This window comes from Asterias amurensis, chromosome 19 (assembly GCF_032118995.1).
Source record: "Asterias amurensis chromosome 19, ASM3211899v1".
NCBI classification, from domain to species: domain Eukaryota; kingdom Metazoa; phylum Echinodermata; class Asteroidea; order Forcipulatida; family Asteriidae; genus Asterias; species Asterias amurensis.
This window is the reverse complement of record NC_092666.1, coordinates 1,231,811-1,249,939: the sequence shown is the minus strand read 5'-3', so window position 1 is coordinate 1,249,939 and position 18,129 is coordinate 1,231,811. Positions and strand designations below refer to the sequence as shown.

Genomic DNA, 18,129 nt, shown 5'->3' with positions numbered 1-18,129 from the left:
CAATTCTTAAAACCGTCGTATGAGCTTTTACAAGTTAAATTTAGGGTCATACCAGTAATGACCCTGAAGAATGTGTTTAATTTCTTTTCGAAAACCTTCTTGTTGTACATATTATTTTCGGTCTGAAATTGTTCCGTTGATAGGAAAACCAATTTAAAGAATGTTGACAAATTTTAAGCTCCAAATCTCAACTCAAGACTAATTTTGGAGGTTCAAATTTGCATAGTGTCCATTTTGTGAACGCTGCGCACAGAGATGCAGCGGTTATTACACGCTGTCCCCTCATTATTAAAATGTGATGGATTCGACGTTCTTCGATGTAAATATCTTGACAGTTTTATGATGGTTTCTCAACAAGCAGACACTGTATCCGAACTTTCCGACGTGACTTAAATATTTTATTTAACAACAATGAGGTTTTCGGATAGAAAGTGATAAAAACAAACTTTGCGGCATCATTGTTATAATTTAAAATATTTAACCGTACCTTTAAGATTCACTTTTTACTGGTTCGGATACGATTTGCCCAGCAGAAAAAAAAAACATTTTTAACCACACGCTTGAAATGGCTTAATGACAGTTTGGCCATATTGCAAGTTCTACTTCAGTCAGTGTCCAATAGCCGCTTCAAGCAGAACTCAGACAGAGACCGAAATCAGACAAAAATGTAGTTGATGCTGGACCTCTTTAAATCAACAATAACCACCAAACAGTCGCGACTGATTCAAAAGTACAAACTCTCAACCGTTGATTAATGATTAACTCACGATAAGCAAGAGCAATGTTTGTTTCGTACATGTCACAAAGTTGTACTGCAGGAGGGGGGGGGTACATGCAATTTAAGCGCCAATTTACACACCAGCAAAGTTAGTTAACTATTAACCGATTAACACAGTGATGGTATGCTACTAATCTGTTAGCTAATAATCAGATGATATGGCTTTATAAACCAATACAGTAACAACGAATGCAGTGGTTTCTTATTGAACTGGAATGGTGAGTAGCTCGAGCACCCTCTACGGCCAGTTTTGGAAAGGGAAATGAATGTCAGGGACACGCTAGACTGGTCCCCGTCACATGTTCTTGCGTTTCAGAACCAGTGATTTCATTTGATTCAATGATGTAATTTGATAAACGTGCATTGACGTAACTTTACATATCTGTGTTTTATTGGTTCGAGGTGGTGTTGGTGCAGCTGAAAAACATCACCTCGGACCAATCAAAACCCAGCATACTTTCAGTGTCCACATGTGTACTACTTATGTACAGTACATTTAAAGACACTGGACACTATTGGTAATTGTCCAAGACCAGTCTTCTCACTTGGTGTATCTCAACATATACATAAAATAACAAACCTGTAAAAGTTTGAGCTCAATTGGTCATCGAAGTTGCGAGAGAATAATGGAAGAAAAAACGCCCTTGTTGCACGCTGTGTGCTTTCAGATGCTTGATTGCGAGACCTCAAAATCTAATTCTGAGGTCTCGAAATCAAATTCAAATATTTTAGTGAGAAATTACTTCTTCTTCCAAAACTTCAGAGGTAGCTGTTTCTCCCAATGTTTTATAATATCAACAGCTCTCCATTACTCGTTACAAAGTAAGTTTTTATAATAATTATTCTGAGTAATTACCAATCGTGTCTAGTGCCTTAATTTAATTGTAGTATTTGACTGTGTGAAATGAAAACAGGTGAAATGTTATTATGGACTGGGATTGACTCTGACGTTATTCACGAGCCTCGAAGTGTGACGTCAGATGTTCAGGCTAGGGTCACGTCAAATCAGACTAGTCCCCTGTCTTTATCCGCAATGATAGCCGGCCTTTTTCTTACAGGTTACAGCCCATATGATGCCATTAAATACAATTATTTCATTGGATAAACGTGCTGTGACGTAAGCTTTCCATCTGTGTATGATTGGTCCAATATGATGTAGTTTGTTAGCTTGCACTTTCGACCGTCTGCATGAAGCGTATGAATAATGTTTGTTTGAAATAACTATGTGAATTGACTACCGTGTAAAACATCTGGCTTTACCCCGTGATAGCTCATAGTCACATCGGCAAAGAACTGGAGTTGATCGTTTTAGAGCCAGTGTATGTGATCCTCGCTATATCTTCTGCTTGCTGTGTGATCCTCGCCTGTATTTCATCCCGGTTGACGTATTAGCCCGTAAGATACTTTTTTTTGTATGAGATATGATCTTAATGTACACTTGTTTTACTCAATCATTGTACGTTTGTAAAACCAAATTGGTAACTGAAGTGGTTGATTATTTGATTATTCACTTCGATTCTGTGTTCTCAGTGCATTGCCGGGTCGGGGTCTACTCTTAAGTAAATAACATAAGAACTGATTTTTTTAAACCTTATGTAACTGTTTATTCACATTGTACTCATCAAAACACATATATTAGTGACAAAAGCTTTATTTTGAAGAAATACCACCTCCAGGTGACTTTAATTAACTATAGAGGTACCTTCTCTGAGAGCCATGTTCCGACACCTCTGGTATTTTCCTATTCCTAACCCAACCCTAACTTTCCTAACACTGTCATGTAAATCACGAGGGGTTGTCTCAACATCAGGGTGGTGGAACATAACCAGTCACCCTCCAAGCTTTTAGAATCCAGGGGTCGATTTCACAAAGAGGGACTAGTCCTAACTTAGGACTAGTTCTAGGAGATATTAACAACTGAAGGATAGTCCTATTAGTAAGGACAAGTAAACTCGTCCTAACTCGAGATAGGACTTAGTCGTTCACAGATTTACAAAAAATAACTTACAGGGTTTACAGAAGGTAATGGTGAAAGACTTTTCTTGAAATATTGTTCCATGAAATGCTTTACGTTTTGAGAAAACATTAAAACAATATCAATTCTCGATAGCGAGAATTACGGATTTATTTTAAACACAATCCCATGTCATGACACGGTGAAACGCGCGGAAACAAAAATGGGTTTTTCCGTTATTTTCTCCCGACTCTGATGACCAATTGAGCCTAAATTTTCACAGGTTTGTTATTTTTTATATATTAGTTGTGATACACGAAGTGTGGGACCTGGACAATACTGTTTACCGAAAGTGTATAATGGCTTTAAAGGTACAGTCAACATAGAAAATACAAACATTTTCATATTCATTCAACGACAAGGGCCTAAGCCAATTAATGGAGTTAGCTTTAACCCGGATCTAGCACAATACAAGATGATTTCCTTTTAGGTTATAGTTCCATGAATGTGCCTAGAATGACATACCAAAAGCTCTTGAACATTCGGCAGGCCTTTCCAAAGTACAAACACATATTACCACATACGACAAGTATAGACACATGGTGTTTGAACTGTGTGGCTTGAGTAGTGAGGCTCAAAGAATTGGCCTAAAATCTAATATTCATAGAAATGGCAAGTAGGCCATCTAACCCGGATCTAGCACAATAAGCTGATTGTGGGGGCGTTTTCGTGGCTGAGATGCAGAAGAATAACCGCAATCTAAGATTTGAATCAAGTCTACACACAGAGCGTTGCTCGAACAACCAGTTTATCGCATGCGGTGTGCGTGTTTGGATGTTCATTATTTGTTGGATTTAATTTATACAGCGGCACTTGTGTGTGTAAATGTGCATTAACAAATCAGTGTGGGGCTATGCAATCCAATGAGCTGCCAGCTCCATCTGATCTATTTTCGTCAGTTTCTATTTCTGAGGATGAAGAAAGTCAGATTTTGACTGAAATTTACTATTTCGTAGTCTAAAACAATCCATTGAGGTTTTCATAGTAAATTTGGACGCCATCATGGTTTCTAGAAACTATGAGTTATAAAATAACAACTTGTGCCTAATAACGATTAATTTTAGGCTTTGCTTGTATTTGTCTGCTTGCATAGTTATGGTAAGATCATTGAAAATAACGGCCATTTTGGACGCCATCTTGTATTCAGAAGAGCTCCCGGACCCGGATTTAGTATGTCATTGTAAAAATATTCCTGGAATTCTCCTAATTACGGAACTATCAACTTTAGCCCCTTTAGCTAGAGTGGCTTTTAGCCTTGTTTGGGGCGAACTTGCATACATTTTTTTTCCTGCAACCACTTCAGAATTTCATTCAAATGGTATACAAAGTACAAATAATGAATCAGAAAAGAGTTTTAAAAAAAAAGCCTGTCGAATGGAATGCTATTAAAAACGACCGATCGTTTTCAATCACGTGATCAATGCAGACCCCTTGAAAGAGACCCAAAACGGGGGAAAACGAAACTTGGTTGATTTTTTGCCTATAAACAGTTCGAAGTTCTACTTCGTTTTCATTCAGCTCTGCAGTCTGTGCAACGCTAGTAACAACATGACTTGGATTGGTTAGTAGCACTCCAACTCCCTTTGCATCCATGTCATCTTAAAGGTACTGGACACCATTGTGGCTGAAACTAATTATGTACTTACATGTACTTTATTATGTGTAGGTGTTTGGGCAAACGTTGTCTATTGTAATTACGCTAACAAGCATAACTAGTATTTGCATTTACGGAAAGTCCGTAAAATAACGGCGAGATTTACGGAATATTTCACTTTACGGAGTCCGTTAAAATACGGATACTTTTTACTGTGTGTGGATTTGTTTTTTCATTCTCTACCTGAGTGTGTGGGTTTTCCCTAGGGTTATTCTCCTACGTCGGCTATATAATTCAGATTTAGACTAGTATGGAAAGTACATAGTTACTTAATTATAATAGTATGGTTCAAGACATATGTTTTGCATACATCTACTTCTATATAAACTACGAACAATTCCAAAATACTATTGTATACTTAGCCTTTAAAACAACCACCTTACAAACAGAAACAGTTTTGTTTAAAGACAATGGGCACTATTGGTAATTGTCAAAGACTACTCTTTTCCCGTGCTGTATCTCAACATTATGCATAAAATAACTTACTACTTACTTAGCTGCGTAGGACTGGGTGTCCCTTGGCCTCCTTTGAGAACCGTCCCCATTCATGTCTATTTTTAGCTAAGTGCTCTGCCTCATGAAGTGGAATGTTGGCATCTTCCTGGATTTGCACCTTCCAGCGCAATGGTGGGCGTCCTCGTTGCAGGGGCGTCAATACGACTTGAAAGGTGGGGGGGGGGGGGGGGAGACATAACATTTACGGCGTGGGGTCCGGGGCCCGCTTTAGGGCCCGGGAATTCTCTAGATTCTCTCTGGTGCAATCTAGTGAATCTGAGGGGTGATGTTCCCCCTCGTCTCAGATGTTGGAATTTAATGCCTATTTCAAGCTATGATGCACCTATTCTTGGTATCATGGTTATTGTACCTAAAAAGCAACTGAATTATAGCTTCGTTATATCAATATTGTTTCTGCATTCTAATGCTCAGACGGCGTTTCATCCCTATCATCACCAGACCTAAGACACAAGTTTTATGGGGCAAATCTGTCAGAATGGAACAGAACATCTGTAAAATGTGAGCAGCAGTATCGAACCTTTTGGGTTGACAGCATCTTCAAGTGCGGATCTATGAACCAAGTTTTAGGGGGAAATACTGTCAAAGAGTGAGCACGTGAGTGTGAAACCTTTACGGCATGGGTCCGGGCCCACTCAAGGGCCCGGGAAAATTTTGTATTTTTAGATGCTCTGTGGTGCAATCTTTAGGCCATTTAGCGGCCAAATGGCATACGAACAGAACAATGAGCTGTGTGAATATTGTGTTCCAGTGCTCCACAGTTCCTCAGTGCAAAACACGATTTCATGGTAAAGGTGGTCAAACGACACGGGGAACATTTGATACTGTGTCCCCCACCCTTCGAAAATGGGGTGGGGTGGGGTGGGTGGGGTACACGTCCCTTCCACTCTTTCAAGGGGGAGGTGCAAATCTGTCAACGATGGAGCATGCGTGTGAGAAGCCTTTACGGCGTGGGGTGCGGGACCGATTAAGGGCCCGGGAAAATTGTGCATTTTAAATGCTCTGTGATGCAATCTAGGGCCAATTTTGAGGGGGGATATTGTGTCACCCTTTGCCCACAGGATTAATACCCATTAATAGGGACACAGGGTTTCGTCTTACACAGTGCAAAACTTGGGCTTCATGATAAAGGTGGTGAAAAAGGTGGGGGGGGGGGACACCCTCCAAAAGGTGGGGGGGGGGGGACATGTCCCCCTGTCCCCCCCCCCCCCCCCCCCGATTGACGCCCATGCCCCGTTGGCGTGGAGTGTTGAAGTCGTTGTAGTAGACCAGGTTGGGTAGCCTGTAGGCTGGCATTCTGATGATGACATGGCCAAACCAGTTCAGGTGGCGTCTGGATCTGTTATTTTTGTGTTCATGTTAAAGGAACACGTTTCCTTGGATCGATCGAGTTGGTCTTTGAAAAGCGTTTGTAACCATTTGTTATAAAATGCATGGGTAGAAAGATGTTGTAAAAGTAGAATACAATGATCCACACAAATATGCCTCGAAATTGCGCGGTTTTCCTTTTACCTCGTCGACTAACACGGTCGGCCATTTATGGGAGTCAAATTTTTGACTCCCATAAATTGCCGACCGTGTTAGTACGCAAAGTAAAAGGAAAACCACGCAATTTCGAGGCATATTTGTGTGGATCATTGTATTCTACTTTTAAACCATCTTTCCAACCACATGCATTTTATAACAAATGGTTACAAACGCTTTTTATAGACCAACTCGTCCGATCAAAGAAAACGTGTTCCTTTAAGTTGCCTGCGTATTTCTTGATTTCTCATTTTGTCTCTTAATGCACCTAGTCATAAAAAACCCACCTTTAAAAGTTTGAGCTTAATTGGTCGTCGAAGTTAATTAAATAAAAAACACCCTTGCCACCCGAAGTTGTGTGCTTTCAGATGCTTGATTTCGATACCTCAAATTCTAAATCTGAGGTCTCGAAATCAAATTCTGGAAAATTACTCCTTTCTTGAAAACTACGTCACTTTAGAGGGAGCCGTTTCTCACAGTGTTTTATACTCTCCCCATTACTCATTACCAAGTGAGGTTTCATGCTAATAATTATTTTTAGTAATTACCAATAGTGTCCACTGCCTTTAAAATGTTACTCCATTGAACTCTGAGAGTTTATAAGCTTCTGAATTACAAGAGCTTGTCCTGGACATCATCGATGATTTTCAACTGTGATCCCTCGCTTTTAGTTTCGATTATCTAAATCAACATTCGGAACTTTTGACTTGGTTTGTTTTTCCATCATTAAAAAACACATTCAAACTGTCACCTTTCGAAATGCTACCCTACTTAACTAAAGAAGACGCAGAAAAAAAACCACCGAAAACCCCATACTGTTGACAGCAAGCCTTATAATAATAAATGTACTATACCGAACACTCGTGGGACTTAAAAAAGGCTTCCGAGTAACAGTTATTTATTTGCTTTCGTTTTTTAATTCCGGGCATGTGCCATTGGCATTGTTGTATTTCCCCCTGTATGTTTTGTGTTGTTTTTCTTTTTATGCCGAATAAATAATAACAATTAAAGCACACAACTTCGTGTGACAAGGGTGTTTTTTCTTTCATTATTATCTCGCAAGTTCGATGACCGATTGAGCTCGAATTTTCACAGGTTTGTTATTTTATGCGTATGTTGAGATACATCCACTGTGGAGGCTAGTCTTTGACAATTACCAATAGTGTCCACTGCCTTTAATACTTATTCTATTATGCAAATCATCGGATCGTGTGAAAAATTTTCTTGCACATTATCAAATCGATAACTTCTTTTATGTTCTTTGTCATTTACATTCAAAACTACACTTTAACAATTCTTAGATTGAATTTTTACTATCTATTCACACTTGACGAAATAATTATTTTATTGGTTGACCAGCTCTTGCTGCTGGCTTTTCTTTTACGAAGTTGAATGAGTCTTGTGACTTTCTGAATTTGAATGATCTTATTTGGCCATTGAATGCTGAACTGGTGACATTTAATAACTCCTTTTGACTGATGAATTCTGATTATAACGGAACATTAATTTGGAAACGATGATGAATAAGCCGGGTATTAAATATGAATTGATTTTTGTTGAAATTTGCCGTGAAAAACTAACCATTTTTGTTGTAGATTAGTTTAAAGGCACTGTATGTACACGTTTCGTAACTGTATTTTTGTATTTGTATTTTTGTATTTAAATTTTTTTGATTTGTATTTTTGTTTGTCAAAGATCAGCATTCATAGAATAACAAACCTGTGCAAATTTGGACTCAATCGGAGTTGCACAAGTTTGTTTGCTCTCAGATGCGTAATAACAGTGTTCACGCCTGAAATTGTTTAATATTTCAGTGAGAAATTACCTCTTTCTCAAAAAAATATACGTTACTTCAGAGGGAGCCGTTTCTCACAATTTTGTTTTTGCTCGTTTTACCAAGTAAACTTTTATCCTAACAGTTATTTTGAGTAATTACCAATAGTGTCTAGTGCCTTTAAAAGAAGGCATGTTCAAATAGGGTGCTATCACCAAAGGAGTTTTGAACACAGTTCACCGTGGGGTGTGGGGGGGGGGGGAGGGCACAATATCGCCTGACACGCCAGCCCTCTAAACTAAAAGAACATTCACCAAAAACACGTAACAAAATCCACACGACAACAATCTGTAAACACTGCATGTATGTCCTAAATTCACACGGAAGTTACATACAGGACGTGGTCTTATATTTCAAGCTAAAGGAACATTACACAATAGTATAAAAAAATCGTCTAAGATCACAGATAATATTATACATAAAATTTACACGGTCCAATGATGGTGATGATAGTATAAAAAAAAATCCCTTGAAGTATTTTCGTCTGAAATGTCATTTTTTGATGGGAAATAATTATAACTCATTTCCCGCTTGGATTTATTTTGGTCAGTGAGCGTTTTATTCCATTTTCTTAACCGATGTCATGCAAAATGTGTTATCAGTTTTTCACTTTTAAAGCCATATACACTTTCGGAAAAGAACAAAAAATATAAGTTCACAAATTTACAAATAAGTTACAGGGTTTACAGAAGGTAATGGTAAATGACTTCTCTTGAAATATTATTCCATGAGATGCTTTACTTTTTGAGAAAACATTAAAACAATTATCGATTCTCGATATCGAGAATTACGGATTTATAGTAAACACATGTCATGACACGGCGAAACGTGCGGAAACAAGGGTGGGTTTTCCCGTTATTTTCTCCCGACACCGATGACTGATTGAGCCTAAATTTTCACAGGTTTGTTATTTTATATATTAGTTGTGATACATGAAGTGTGGGCCTTTGGACAATACTGTTTATCGAAAGTGTCCAATGGCTTTAAAATTTCTACAGGTTGTCAGTTTAATTACATGAATGGTTACATAAAGTGCTTAGACTGCCAGCAACTGCTTTGTTTGCAAAAATCATTTATGTAATGTTTCTTTAAAGACACTGGACACCTTTGGTAGTTGTCAAATACCAGTATTCTCACTTGGGGTATCCAACATAATGCATGAAATAACAAACCTGTCAAAGTTTTGACTCAATTGGTCATCAAAATTGCAAGAGAATAATGACAGAAAAAAACCTTGTTGCACAACTTTGTGTGCTTTCAGATGCATATAAATAAAAGGCTTCAGCTGAGTTTTTCTTTTATCATTAGTGAGAAATTACCTCTTTCTCAGTTACTTCAGAGGGAGCCTTTTGTCACAAAGTTTTATACTAGCAACAGCTCAAGTAAATTTTTGTGCAAACAAAATCAATTATTTTGAGCCAGTGCCCAACTGGTCGATTTCTGGAAAGTGACAACCAACCAAACCGCCCCTCCATCACTTTTGATGAGCAGGAAGTAGTGACTGTGAAATACACACCGGTTTCTTTTTCGTTGCCCGGGAAGTGATGATGTAGGACATCCGGTTTATTCAGTATAAAAGCTACGCAGTATGTCAAATGTGTCTATGATTGCAATATCACCGTTGAACACAGGTGTCAACATCTCTAGCCAAGTAACTTCCTAGGACCATGGAGCAAGTTTGCATCACAACCATGCAGGATCTGGCCGAGGAGTATGAAAAGGACATCAAGAAAGACCTGTCGAAGCTCCAGGTTCTCCGAGATCTTGATCTGTTCGTTCTGGACAACTCAATCCGTGAGAGCACCGTTGGGCAGCTCAGGGGCCACACCCTGGAGAGCAAGTGGCAGATTTATGATGAAGTAAGGCGATGTGGCTTCACTAACATCATCGTAGCATCATTCTCCCATATGACCAGGGTAGATGACGTCTTCATCCAGCAACTCGTAGAGAAAGGAGAGGACCGCAACAATCTCTTCGCGTTTTCCGAGATAACAGAACGTAAGTACCTTCCACGTTTTTTTAATGAGACATCACCTTATGTCGCGGACGGTCCAGGGGCGAAGCCCCGGTGTGGGGGTCCAGGGGGCTTTGCCCCCTGTATAGCTCTGAGCTTTCTGGCGTTTTGGGGTAAAATGAATGTGGACAAGACGCAACGCGTGGTGATCAGCATTCGATCGGGTCGGTTGGTATTTGGTTTCGTTTGCATATTCAGTATAAACATCGCGGGTAAAAAGACATTACTATCCGGCGTTTCTCAAATTTAAGTGTAGACTAGAAAACCATTGAATGCCGGAGCGACCAAGAGCAACGTGACATATATTCTATCCTGGACAACGGGTTTCAAATGCTTGAAATATTATTGTTGCAAGTTTACACATTTACAAGGGAGTTGTCGTATGATCATTGCATTAGATGTGTCCAAAATCTTTCACCTCGCACCTCGCGTTATCGAATATCCCAGATAAAAGAGGTATTTTGGCAGGGGGAAAATGCGAATGGCAAAGGAAGCAAAGAAAATACTTCCACCGGAAATAAAAACCAAAAACTGCACACGCATTTGGGACTTTTCTCCCTCGGCTCTTTTTTCCTTTCCCCAGTTCTCCCCTCCCCCATTATTATTTTTTCCTTTCTTCTTCTTTCCTTCCCTCTTTCTCTTTTTTCCTTTTTTTCTTTGTTCTTTTTGGGGGACCTTCTTAGGGTGGGGGAGGGGGTGCTCAAGCCCCCGAGCCCCCCCCCCCCCCGGGTGCGCCGCTCCTAGTTAGTTAAGGTTCCCGGTTAGTTAAGGTTCCTTGTTGGGTAAATGTTACCGTTCGGGTAGGTCCATAGTTCCGTTTGGGTAAAGGTCCCCAATTGGGTAGGTACAGGGTTAATTAAGGTTTCCGGTTGGGTAAAGGTCCCAGGTAGGGTAGGTCCACGGTTAGTTAAGGTTCCCGGTTGGTTAAAAGATCCCCAGTCTGGTCCACGGTTGGTTCCCGGTTGGGTAAAGGTCACCGTTTGGGTAGGTCCACGGTTAGTTAAGGTTCCTGCTTCGGTAAAGCTCGCCGTTCGGACAGGTCCACAGTTAAGGTTCCCGGTTGGGTAAAGGTCCCCGGTGGGTAGGTCCACAGTTATTTAGGTTCCCGGTTGGGTAAAGATCCCCGATCGGGTAGGTCCACGGTTAGTTAAGGTTCCCGGTTGGTTAAAAGATCCCCAGTCTGGTCCACGGTTAGTTAAGGTTCCCGGTTGATTAAAAGATCCCCAGTCTGGTCCACAGTTAGTTAAGGTTCCCGGTTGGGTAAAGGTCACCGTTTGGGTAGGTCCACGGTTAGTTAAGGTTCCTGCTTCGGTAAAGCTCGCCGTTCGGACAGATCCACAGTTAAGGTTCCCGGTTGGGTAAAGGTCCCCGGTGGGTAGGTCCACAGTTATTAAGGTTCCCGGTTGGGTAAAGATCCCCGATCGGGTAGGTTCACGGTTAGTTAAGGTTCCCGGTTGGATAAAAGATCCCCGATCGGGTAGGTCCACGGTTAGTTAAGGTTCCCGGTTGGGTGAAGCTCCCCGGTCGGGTAGGTCGGTTTGGTAAATGTTCCCTGTTGGGTTAAGGTCCCCGGTTGGGTAGGTCCACAGTTAGTTAAGGTTCCCGGTTGGGTAAAGGTCCCCGATTGGGTAGGTCCACATCTAGTTAAGGTTTCCGGTTGGGTAAAGGTCCCTGGTTGGGTAGGTCAACGGTTAGTTAAGGTTCCCGGTCGGGATATTTGTATTGGTTACCGATAGTGCGTCAATGTTGCAACCGAACTACGTTCAACAGACGCTGTGGAGTTACGTCCAAGTAAATCAACAAGGACCCCACTGTAATGATAGACAATTTGATTATCACTTATATTGTATGCCGCCCTTGACAGTCACAAGGTGACCGCCATCTTAGAAACTACATGTGTGTCTTCTGTGTCACTTTAAAGATGAGCGTCAATCAAACTTAATAGTACACCAACAAATAATCCTTTGATTTGCGGGGTATCTTCAGGCTTCTCAAGTCAATCACTTAAAAAATATTTGACACATGTAAACTTTTGTATTTTTAGATAAGAAGAACCGCATTCCAGACACAGAGACGGTTCCCATTGCAATGAGGAAGCTCAAGAGCCTACGACTGTGGAACACCATCCTGGAGGTGGACCTCAGTGATGGAGTGTATGACTTCACCAAGTTCACTATGGATGACATGTGCTCACTCATCAAGAAGTGGATCGAATGGGTCCAGAAGAACCTGAACAAGGACGCCAAGGTATTGATCAACCTGAGGGACATGACAGATGTCATGCCCACCAACCCAATCAGGGTGTTCAAGCTGGTAGAGTACCTGGCCAAACTGCCTGAAGACATCCGACCGTTCGGAGTGATATTTGAAGAGGCCAAGGGGTCCTGCCTTCCGGAGGAGTGTGGTGAATGGGCAAAGTATATCCGGCATATCATGAATATGCATAAGTGGCCCGGGAAACTGCTGGTGCACGTTCATGAGAAGTACGGATACGCTGACGCTGCTCAACTAGAGGTGAGACGGGTTTTGTGTTTACCCTTTTTTTAACTTTTACCTAAGGACCACTGATCATGTCTTAAATTATCATAACATATGTCATGCCCTAGCGGTTTCTTACTTTGGTGTTTAATCAGCAGAGTGTGGGTTCGAGTCTCGGCCGTGACACTTGTGTCTTTCAGCAAAACACTTAATCTCAAAACACACCTCTTCAAACAAATTTATTTTGGGAACCAGCGCCCTTGAATGGCATTTTTCTTTTTCTGATACTGTGCGCTCTATAAGTGCTGTATATTATTAATAATCGTGATTGCTTCGAAAAGTTAGGGAGGTAGTGCTTTCTGCTTTGCCAGCCCAAGCCAACATCCGTATAGACTGTAAAGTGGTTACCCTTGTTCAGATCAGGAGTAGATAGCAACGACCCCTGGAAAAGAAATAGTTGATTGTAGTCCATACCTTGAAGTGGCCATCAGGACTTGTGTGTCTGGCACATTGCATACAAACATTTTTTTTTTTTTAAATAAGGGGGATGTTAGATGAGTTTATAAAAATTCATAATCTGTGATTACGTTGGCAGAGCTTAATGAATGGCTGTGACGGCACGTGGGGTAGTATCTGTATCGAGGGCGCCGCCCTGGGCAACGCCTCCACTTGCGTGACCATGATGAACCTAATCCGTCAGGGAAACAAGAAAGTCCTGAAGAAGTACAACTGCACCTACCTGAGGAAGGCTGCCATTAATGTGACCAAGATCACAACTGGAGAAGGACCCCATCTGAAGCAGCCAGTGTACGGCGAGAGGTCTCTGGACGTTGTCTTCAATCTGGCCAAGGAGGATTTCGACCTGGCGGACTTCTTTGGGGAGGAGGCACCGCTGAGGATAACACCCCTGGCATCGGATGAGATGATACAGATGCGACTGGTCAAACTCTTCGGAGAAGACGAGCAGTTTACAACCGAAATAGCGCATAAGATGAAAGAGGTCATGCTGGAAGATCTTAAGAGCAACCGGTAAGCTAGGCTTGGTTCAAGCTGCCATTAAGTATACTATACTCGTTCCAGTTCAGTTCGGTTGAGAGTATAAACGAATCATAAGACCTCGAATGAGCTAGACTGCTCAGGGCAGAAGGCACTCATAACTCCTAGAAAACAAAAAAGTCGGCTCAGACCAGAAAGGCCTTATGGCAATCACGCATATTGAGGTTCAAGTTTTTTCTGCTCTTAGCTGACAGGGAAGCAATTCATTGTGGTCAAGTTTCTTGCTATAGGACACAGGTCACGGTCTGGATTCAGCCCAGCATCTGATGACCAGCACGTAGAATTCAGTGTGCTTGAGCTGACAGGAGAAGCAATGTTGGCGAATGTCTTGCTCAGGGACACAGGTCAAGGCCTGGATTTGGCCCAGACCCTGCATGGTGACCAGGACTTTGAGATCAGTGTGCTCGAACGTCCATCCAATGGTCACATTCTACTTAAATCTTCTGCATTTTTGTTTATTTTGTTTCAATTCTTAACTTCATGTGGTTTTCTATTACAGAAAGGAAGAATACATGAGTGTTGTGGGGCTTTCGGTGTTATTCGACCGGTCTGGTGGAAAAATCACCGAGACAATGAGGGACGCTATCGAGCAGATGGAGCTCAACAGTAATCATGCCGAGACCCTGATCAAGGAGATCCGCGGGACTTGGGACATCTGGGACATGAAGGACGAAGTGCAGGGAGATGACATGCTGGAATTTGATTCCTTCTACAATGGCTTCATGGCACCATACTTCTCCTGCTACCGCTGTTCAGAAACGCGTCAAGCTCTACAGGCTATCGACATGGATGCGGACGGGCAGGTCGACTGGAGCGAGTTTCTGGTTTACCTCAAGTGGGCCCTGAATGAGTATCCGAACTTGAAGACAACGCAGGAGCTTCTGGACACCGCGTTCCGTAAAGGTATCATCCCTGCCATGCGAGATGAGATACTTCGTGAGAAGTAACAATAAAAGGACTGGTACAAATCAGAAGTCTAACCCCGCCCAATGGATTCACAAACTTGTCTCCGTGTCTTCCCATGTAGAGACTGATACAAATCTGAAGTTTTTTCACCCACGATACTTTATTGTTAGAGAAGGAGTGTTAGGGTGTTGTTGGCTGCAGAGCTAATACCGTCACATTGAGCTAGGTTAATAAATAGGTCTAATTTTGTGAATACCTTGAGATAAACCCGTATAAGAACTCAAGAGGCAAACAGTATTACAAAACAAACATCATACGAAGTTACTTAAAGTCACCTGGAAGTGGTATTTGGTCAAAATAAACCCTTTGTTACAAATATATTTGTTTTGATAAGTGGAATGTGAATAAACAGTTAACTAAGGTTCTAAAAAATTAGTTCTTATCTTTTTTACAAATTTAAGAGAGAGGCCCCGACCCGAGAGGGTGTTGTTCGTGACGTCAATCGAGGCGCGATATTTGAAGAGAAAATGCTGCACGGTGCTGAACAAAGACGTCGGACCGGACCACTAGCCACTATTGCTTTTGTGAGTCTGACCAGCCATGCAGTCTAACCCCATCTTTAGTTGTTTTGCTGCATCCAGCAGCAATACAAATGAAAGAAAACAACTTTTTCGAAAAGTACAAACTCAATCACTTGGACTTGCATGTACTTGTACGTGTGTTTACTCTATGCATCAAGGCAAAGTCTGCCTCGATTGATGTCACAAAAAGGGTAGGCGGAGTCAACCCCCAAACAACTTGAACTATTTTTTAGACATATAAATCGTGACAAACAATTACTAAAAAAAATTGCTTTACTGTTACTAAACCTATACTTTTATGTTTGAACAAATAAAACAATTATTTCCAGGTGACTTTTAAAATCTGCTTATACGTCAATGTTTTGCTGATAAAAGTTTGTATTGATACATTTTATTAACTCATGAAAATAATAATTAAGGAAGCATAAGACGGAATAAGAAGTTCAGCAAGTTTGTCCCCAAACTTAAAGACGTTGGACACAATTGGTAATTTTCGAGGTCCGGTATTCTCTCTTCTTGGTGTACACTGTAAAAAAATAAAAATAAAATGACGGCAGAAAAAACACAAAGACCATTGTGTTTTATTTTTACTGGCATAATATTTTCTGCAAAATGACAAACAAAAATAGTAAAAAATCACTACTGTTTTTTCCATTTCATAAATTTACATTTAAAAAGTGTTTATACACGTAAAAATGGACGATTTCCGTAGATTTACAGAAATCATTGTAAATTTGTTTGCAAAAATACACGAGAATTGTTTCTCAGTAAGTTTTAGGTAACTTTACTTGATGTTTTGTATATTAACAGAATCTTGTATAACAGCTTGGTGAAAAACAGATATGCAAGTTTGAAGGGAGGGTGTCAAAGCTGTTCCACATATGGGCTATAGTATTGTATAATTTATGAAATCTGCCAAAGAAATGTAATTTGTTGGGATTTTCTGTGTATAAATTATAGAAGAAAATTGCTGATTATAATAATATTTGAAGTGCAATAATATTTGTTTATATATTTTGATTGCAATTATGCAATAATATCGACAAATTTATCATTAATATCACAACCATGGGTTAAACTTCATCCAAAGTTGAACTGCATAATATCACTCTGTGAATGTTACACAGTATATTGGTTGTGCTTTATACCCCGTTCACACAGCGACCTTACGAAGGTCACACCAATCACCCCAATCTCAGAGTCGGGGTATCAAAATCGCCGTCAAAATCTAGCAATTTGGTAAGTGTTTGACTCTGCCCAACTTTACTGCTTGTACGTAAAAAGTGTCTCTGACTCGCTGTCACTACCAATACTGACTATTACACACCACGATGCTACACGCTGCTGGTACGATAATGACGTTCCCACGATGTTGCCCGCTTATTGTACGTTGACTACGACCCGCGTACGCAAAATAAGCGTGGGGAGAGAGTGCAGCTTCCAGACCGGGGAGATCCCACCCCGACAAAACCACGCCCATTGAGATCTTCACACGTTTGGCCCGCGATTGGTCACGCTCTCGGTCACTTTTCCATCTTAGTAGAAGCGGCGCCTATGTGTGAACGGGGGTATAAGGCTGTGGGCTGTTTTTGTATCTGTTAGTAGTACATGAAACCACATGTGTTGTATGTGTGTAATTTTGTGTACTTAATAGTAGATTTAAGTAATTAACAATGTATTAGTTAGACACACTAAACAATCTTATGCATTATTGTTTACACGTTGGGCCGGTATTGGACCGTCATTTATCATGTTAAAATTGTAGTTATAATTACAGAAAAACATTACATTTCGATTACAAAAAAAACTGTAAAATATTTTTTTTACATTTGCTGCTTACCTAAAAACGAATGTGTAGTCATAATTACAGGAAAACAGTACATTTCAATTACAACAATTGTAAAATATCTAAACTTTTTGAATTTTCTCAAACACTCAGTACAAAGGAATAAAAAATAAATGATACAACATGACTGCATTTGGAAAGAATGGAAGAACACGTAAATACTAAAGTTTCGTTATTAGGTTTTGACTGAAATTTTGTAAACAGAATGACATACCAATTATGTAAAAGTATTTTACAGGAAAATGTTGGAAATTGTTTTGTTTTTTACTGTGCATTTATGCAGAAAATAACAAATCTGTGACAGTTTGGGCTCAACTGGTCATCGAAGTTTAAGTGAATAATGAAAGAAAAAATACCCTTGTTGCCAGATTCGTGTGTTTTCAGATGGCTCCAGGCCTGAAGTAATTTATTATTTGAGTGAGAAATTACCTCTTGCTCAAAAACTACATTACTTTCTCCTTATTGTTCTATACTACAACAGCTCTACTTTGATCATTATAAAAGTCAATCTTTATGCTAAACAATTAGTTTGAGTAATTACCAACAGTGTCCAACTCCCTTCCATCTCGGCACCCTATCATTAATTTGTTGACAAGTCTACAAGTTATGGTAATCAATTGGAGCGCAATAGTTTGCATGTTTTTTTTTTTTTCTCGGCTACTGGTGACTTAGATTACGTAGGGGTTGAGTTTAAGGGTTGTGTATAATGCACCCTCGCAACTTTAACAATAATATTATCATAATTTTGACAGATGTATTTTAAAACTGGGTTAGCTCATAACATACTCAGATTTTCTTTTTGCTTATGAATTAACTTGTAATCAAGTTTAACTGTAATCATATTTTTATAACCTTGAATATTATCAGATGAATAAATGATTGACGCCTCCACCGATTTGGTTACTTTTTCTTTCCTTTCTTTCTTTTTCCC

At 40.2% G+C, this 18,129-nt stretch overlaps 1 protein-coding gene across 2 annotated transcripts; it reads left to right on the top strand.

Annotated features, from left to right (window-relative positions):
• The first annotated feature begins 2,041 nt into the window (after positions 1–2,041).
• LOC139951468 (uncharacterized) lies at positions 2,042–18,089 on the top strand. Of its 2 annotated transcripts, none has more exons than XM_071950378.1 (5): positions 2,042–2,173; positions 9,949–10,315; positions 12,376–12,845; positions 13,405–13,838; positions 14,365–18,089. In XM_071950378.1, the coding sequence occupies exons 2-5, from the start codon at positions 9,985–9,987 to the stop codon at positions 14,810–14,812; spliced, it is 1,683 nt and encodes a 560-aa protein (XP_071806479.1). In that variant the 5' UTR covers positions 2,042–2,173; positions 9,949–9,984; the 3' UTR covers positions 14,813–18,089. The 2 variants fall into 2 exon arrangements, with proteins under 2 accessions (XP_071806479.1, XP_071806480.1); XM_071950379.1 differs by lacking the exon at positions 2,042–2,173 and adding an exon at positions 4,339–4,397.
• Positions 18,090–18,129: the final 40 nt, after the last annotated feature.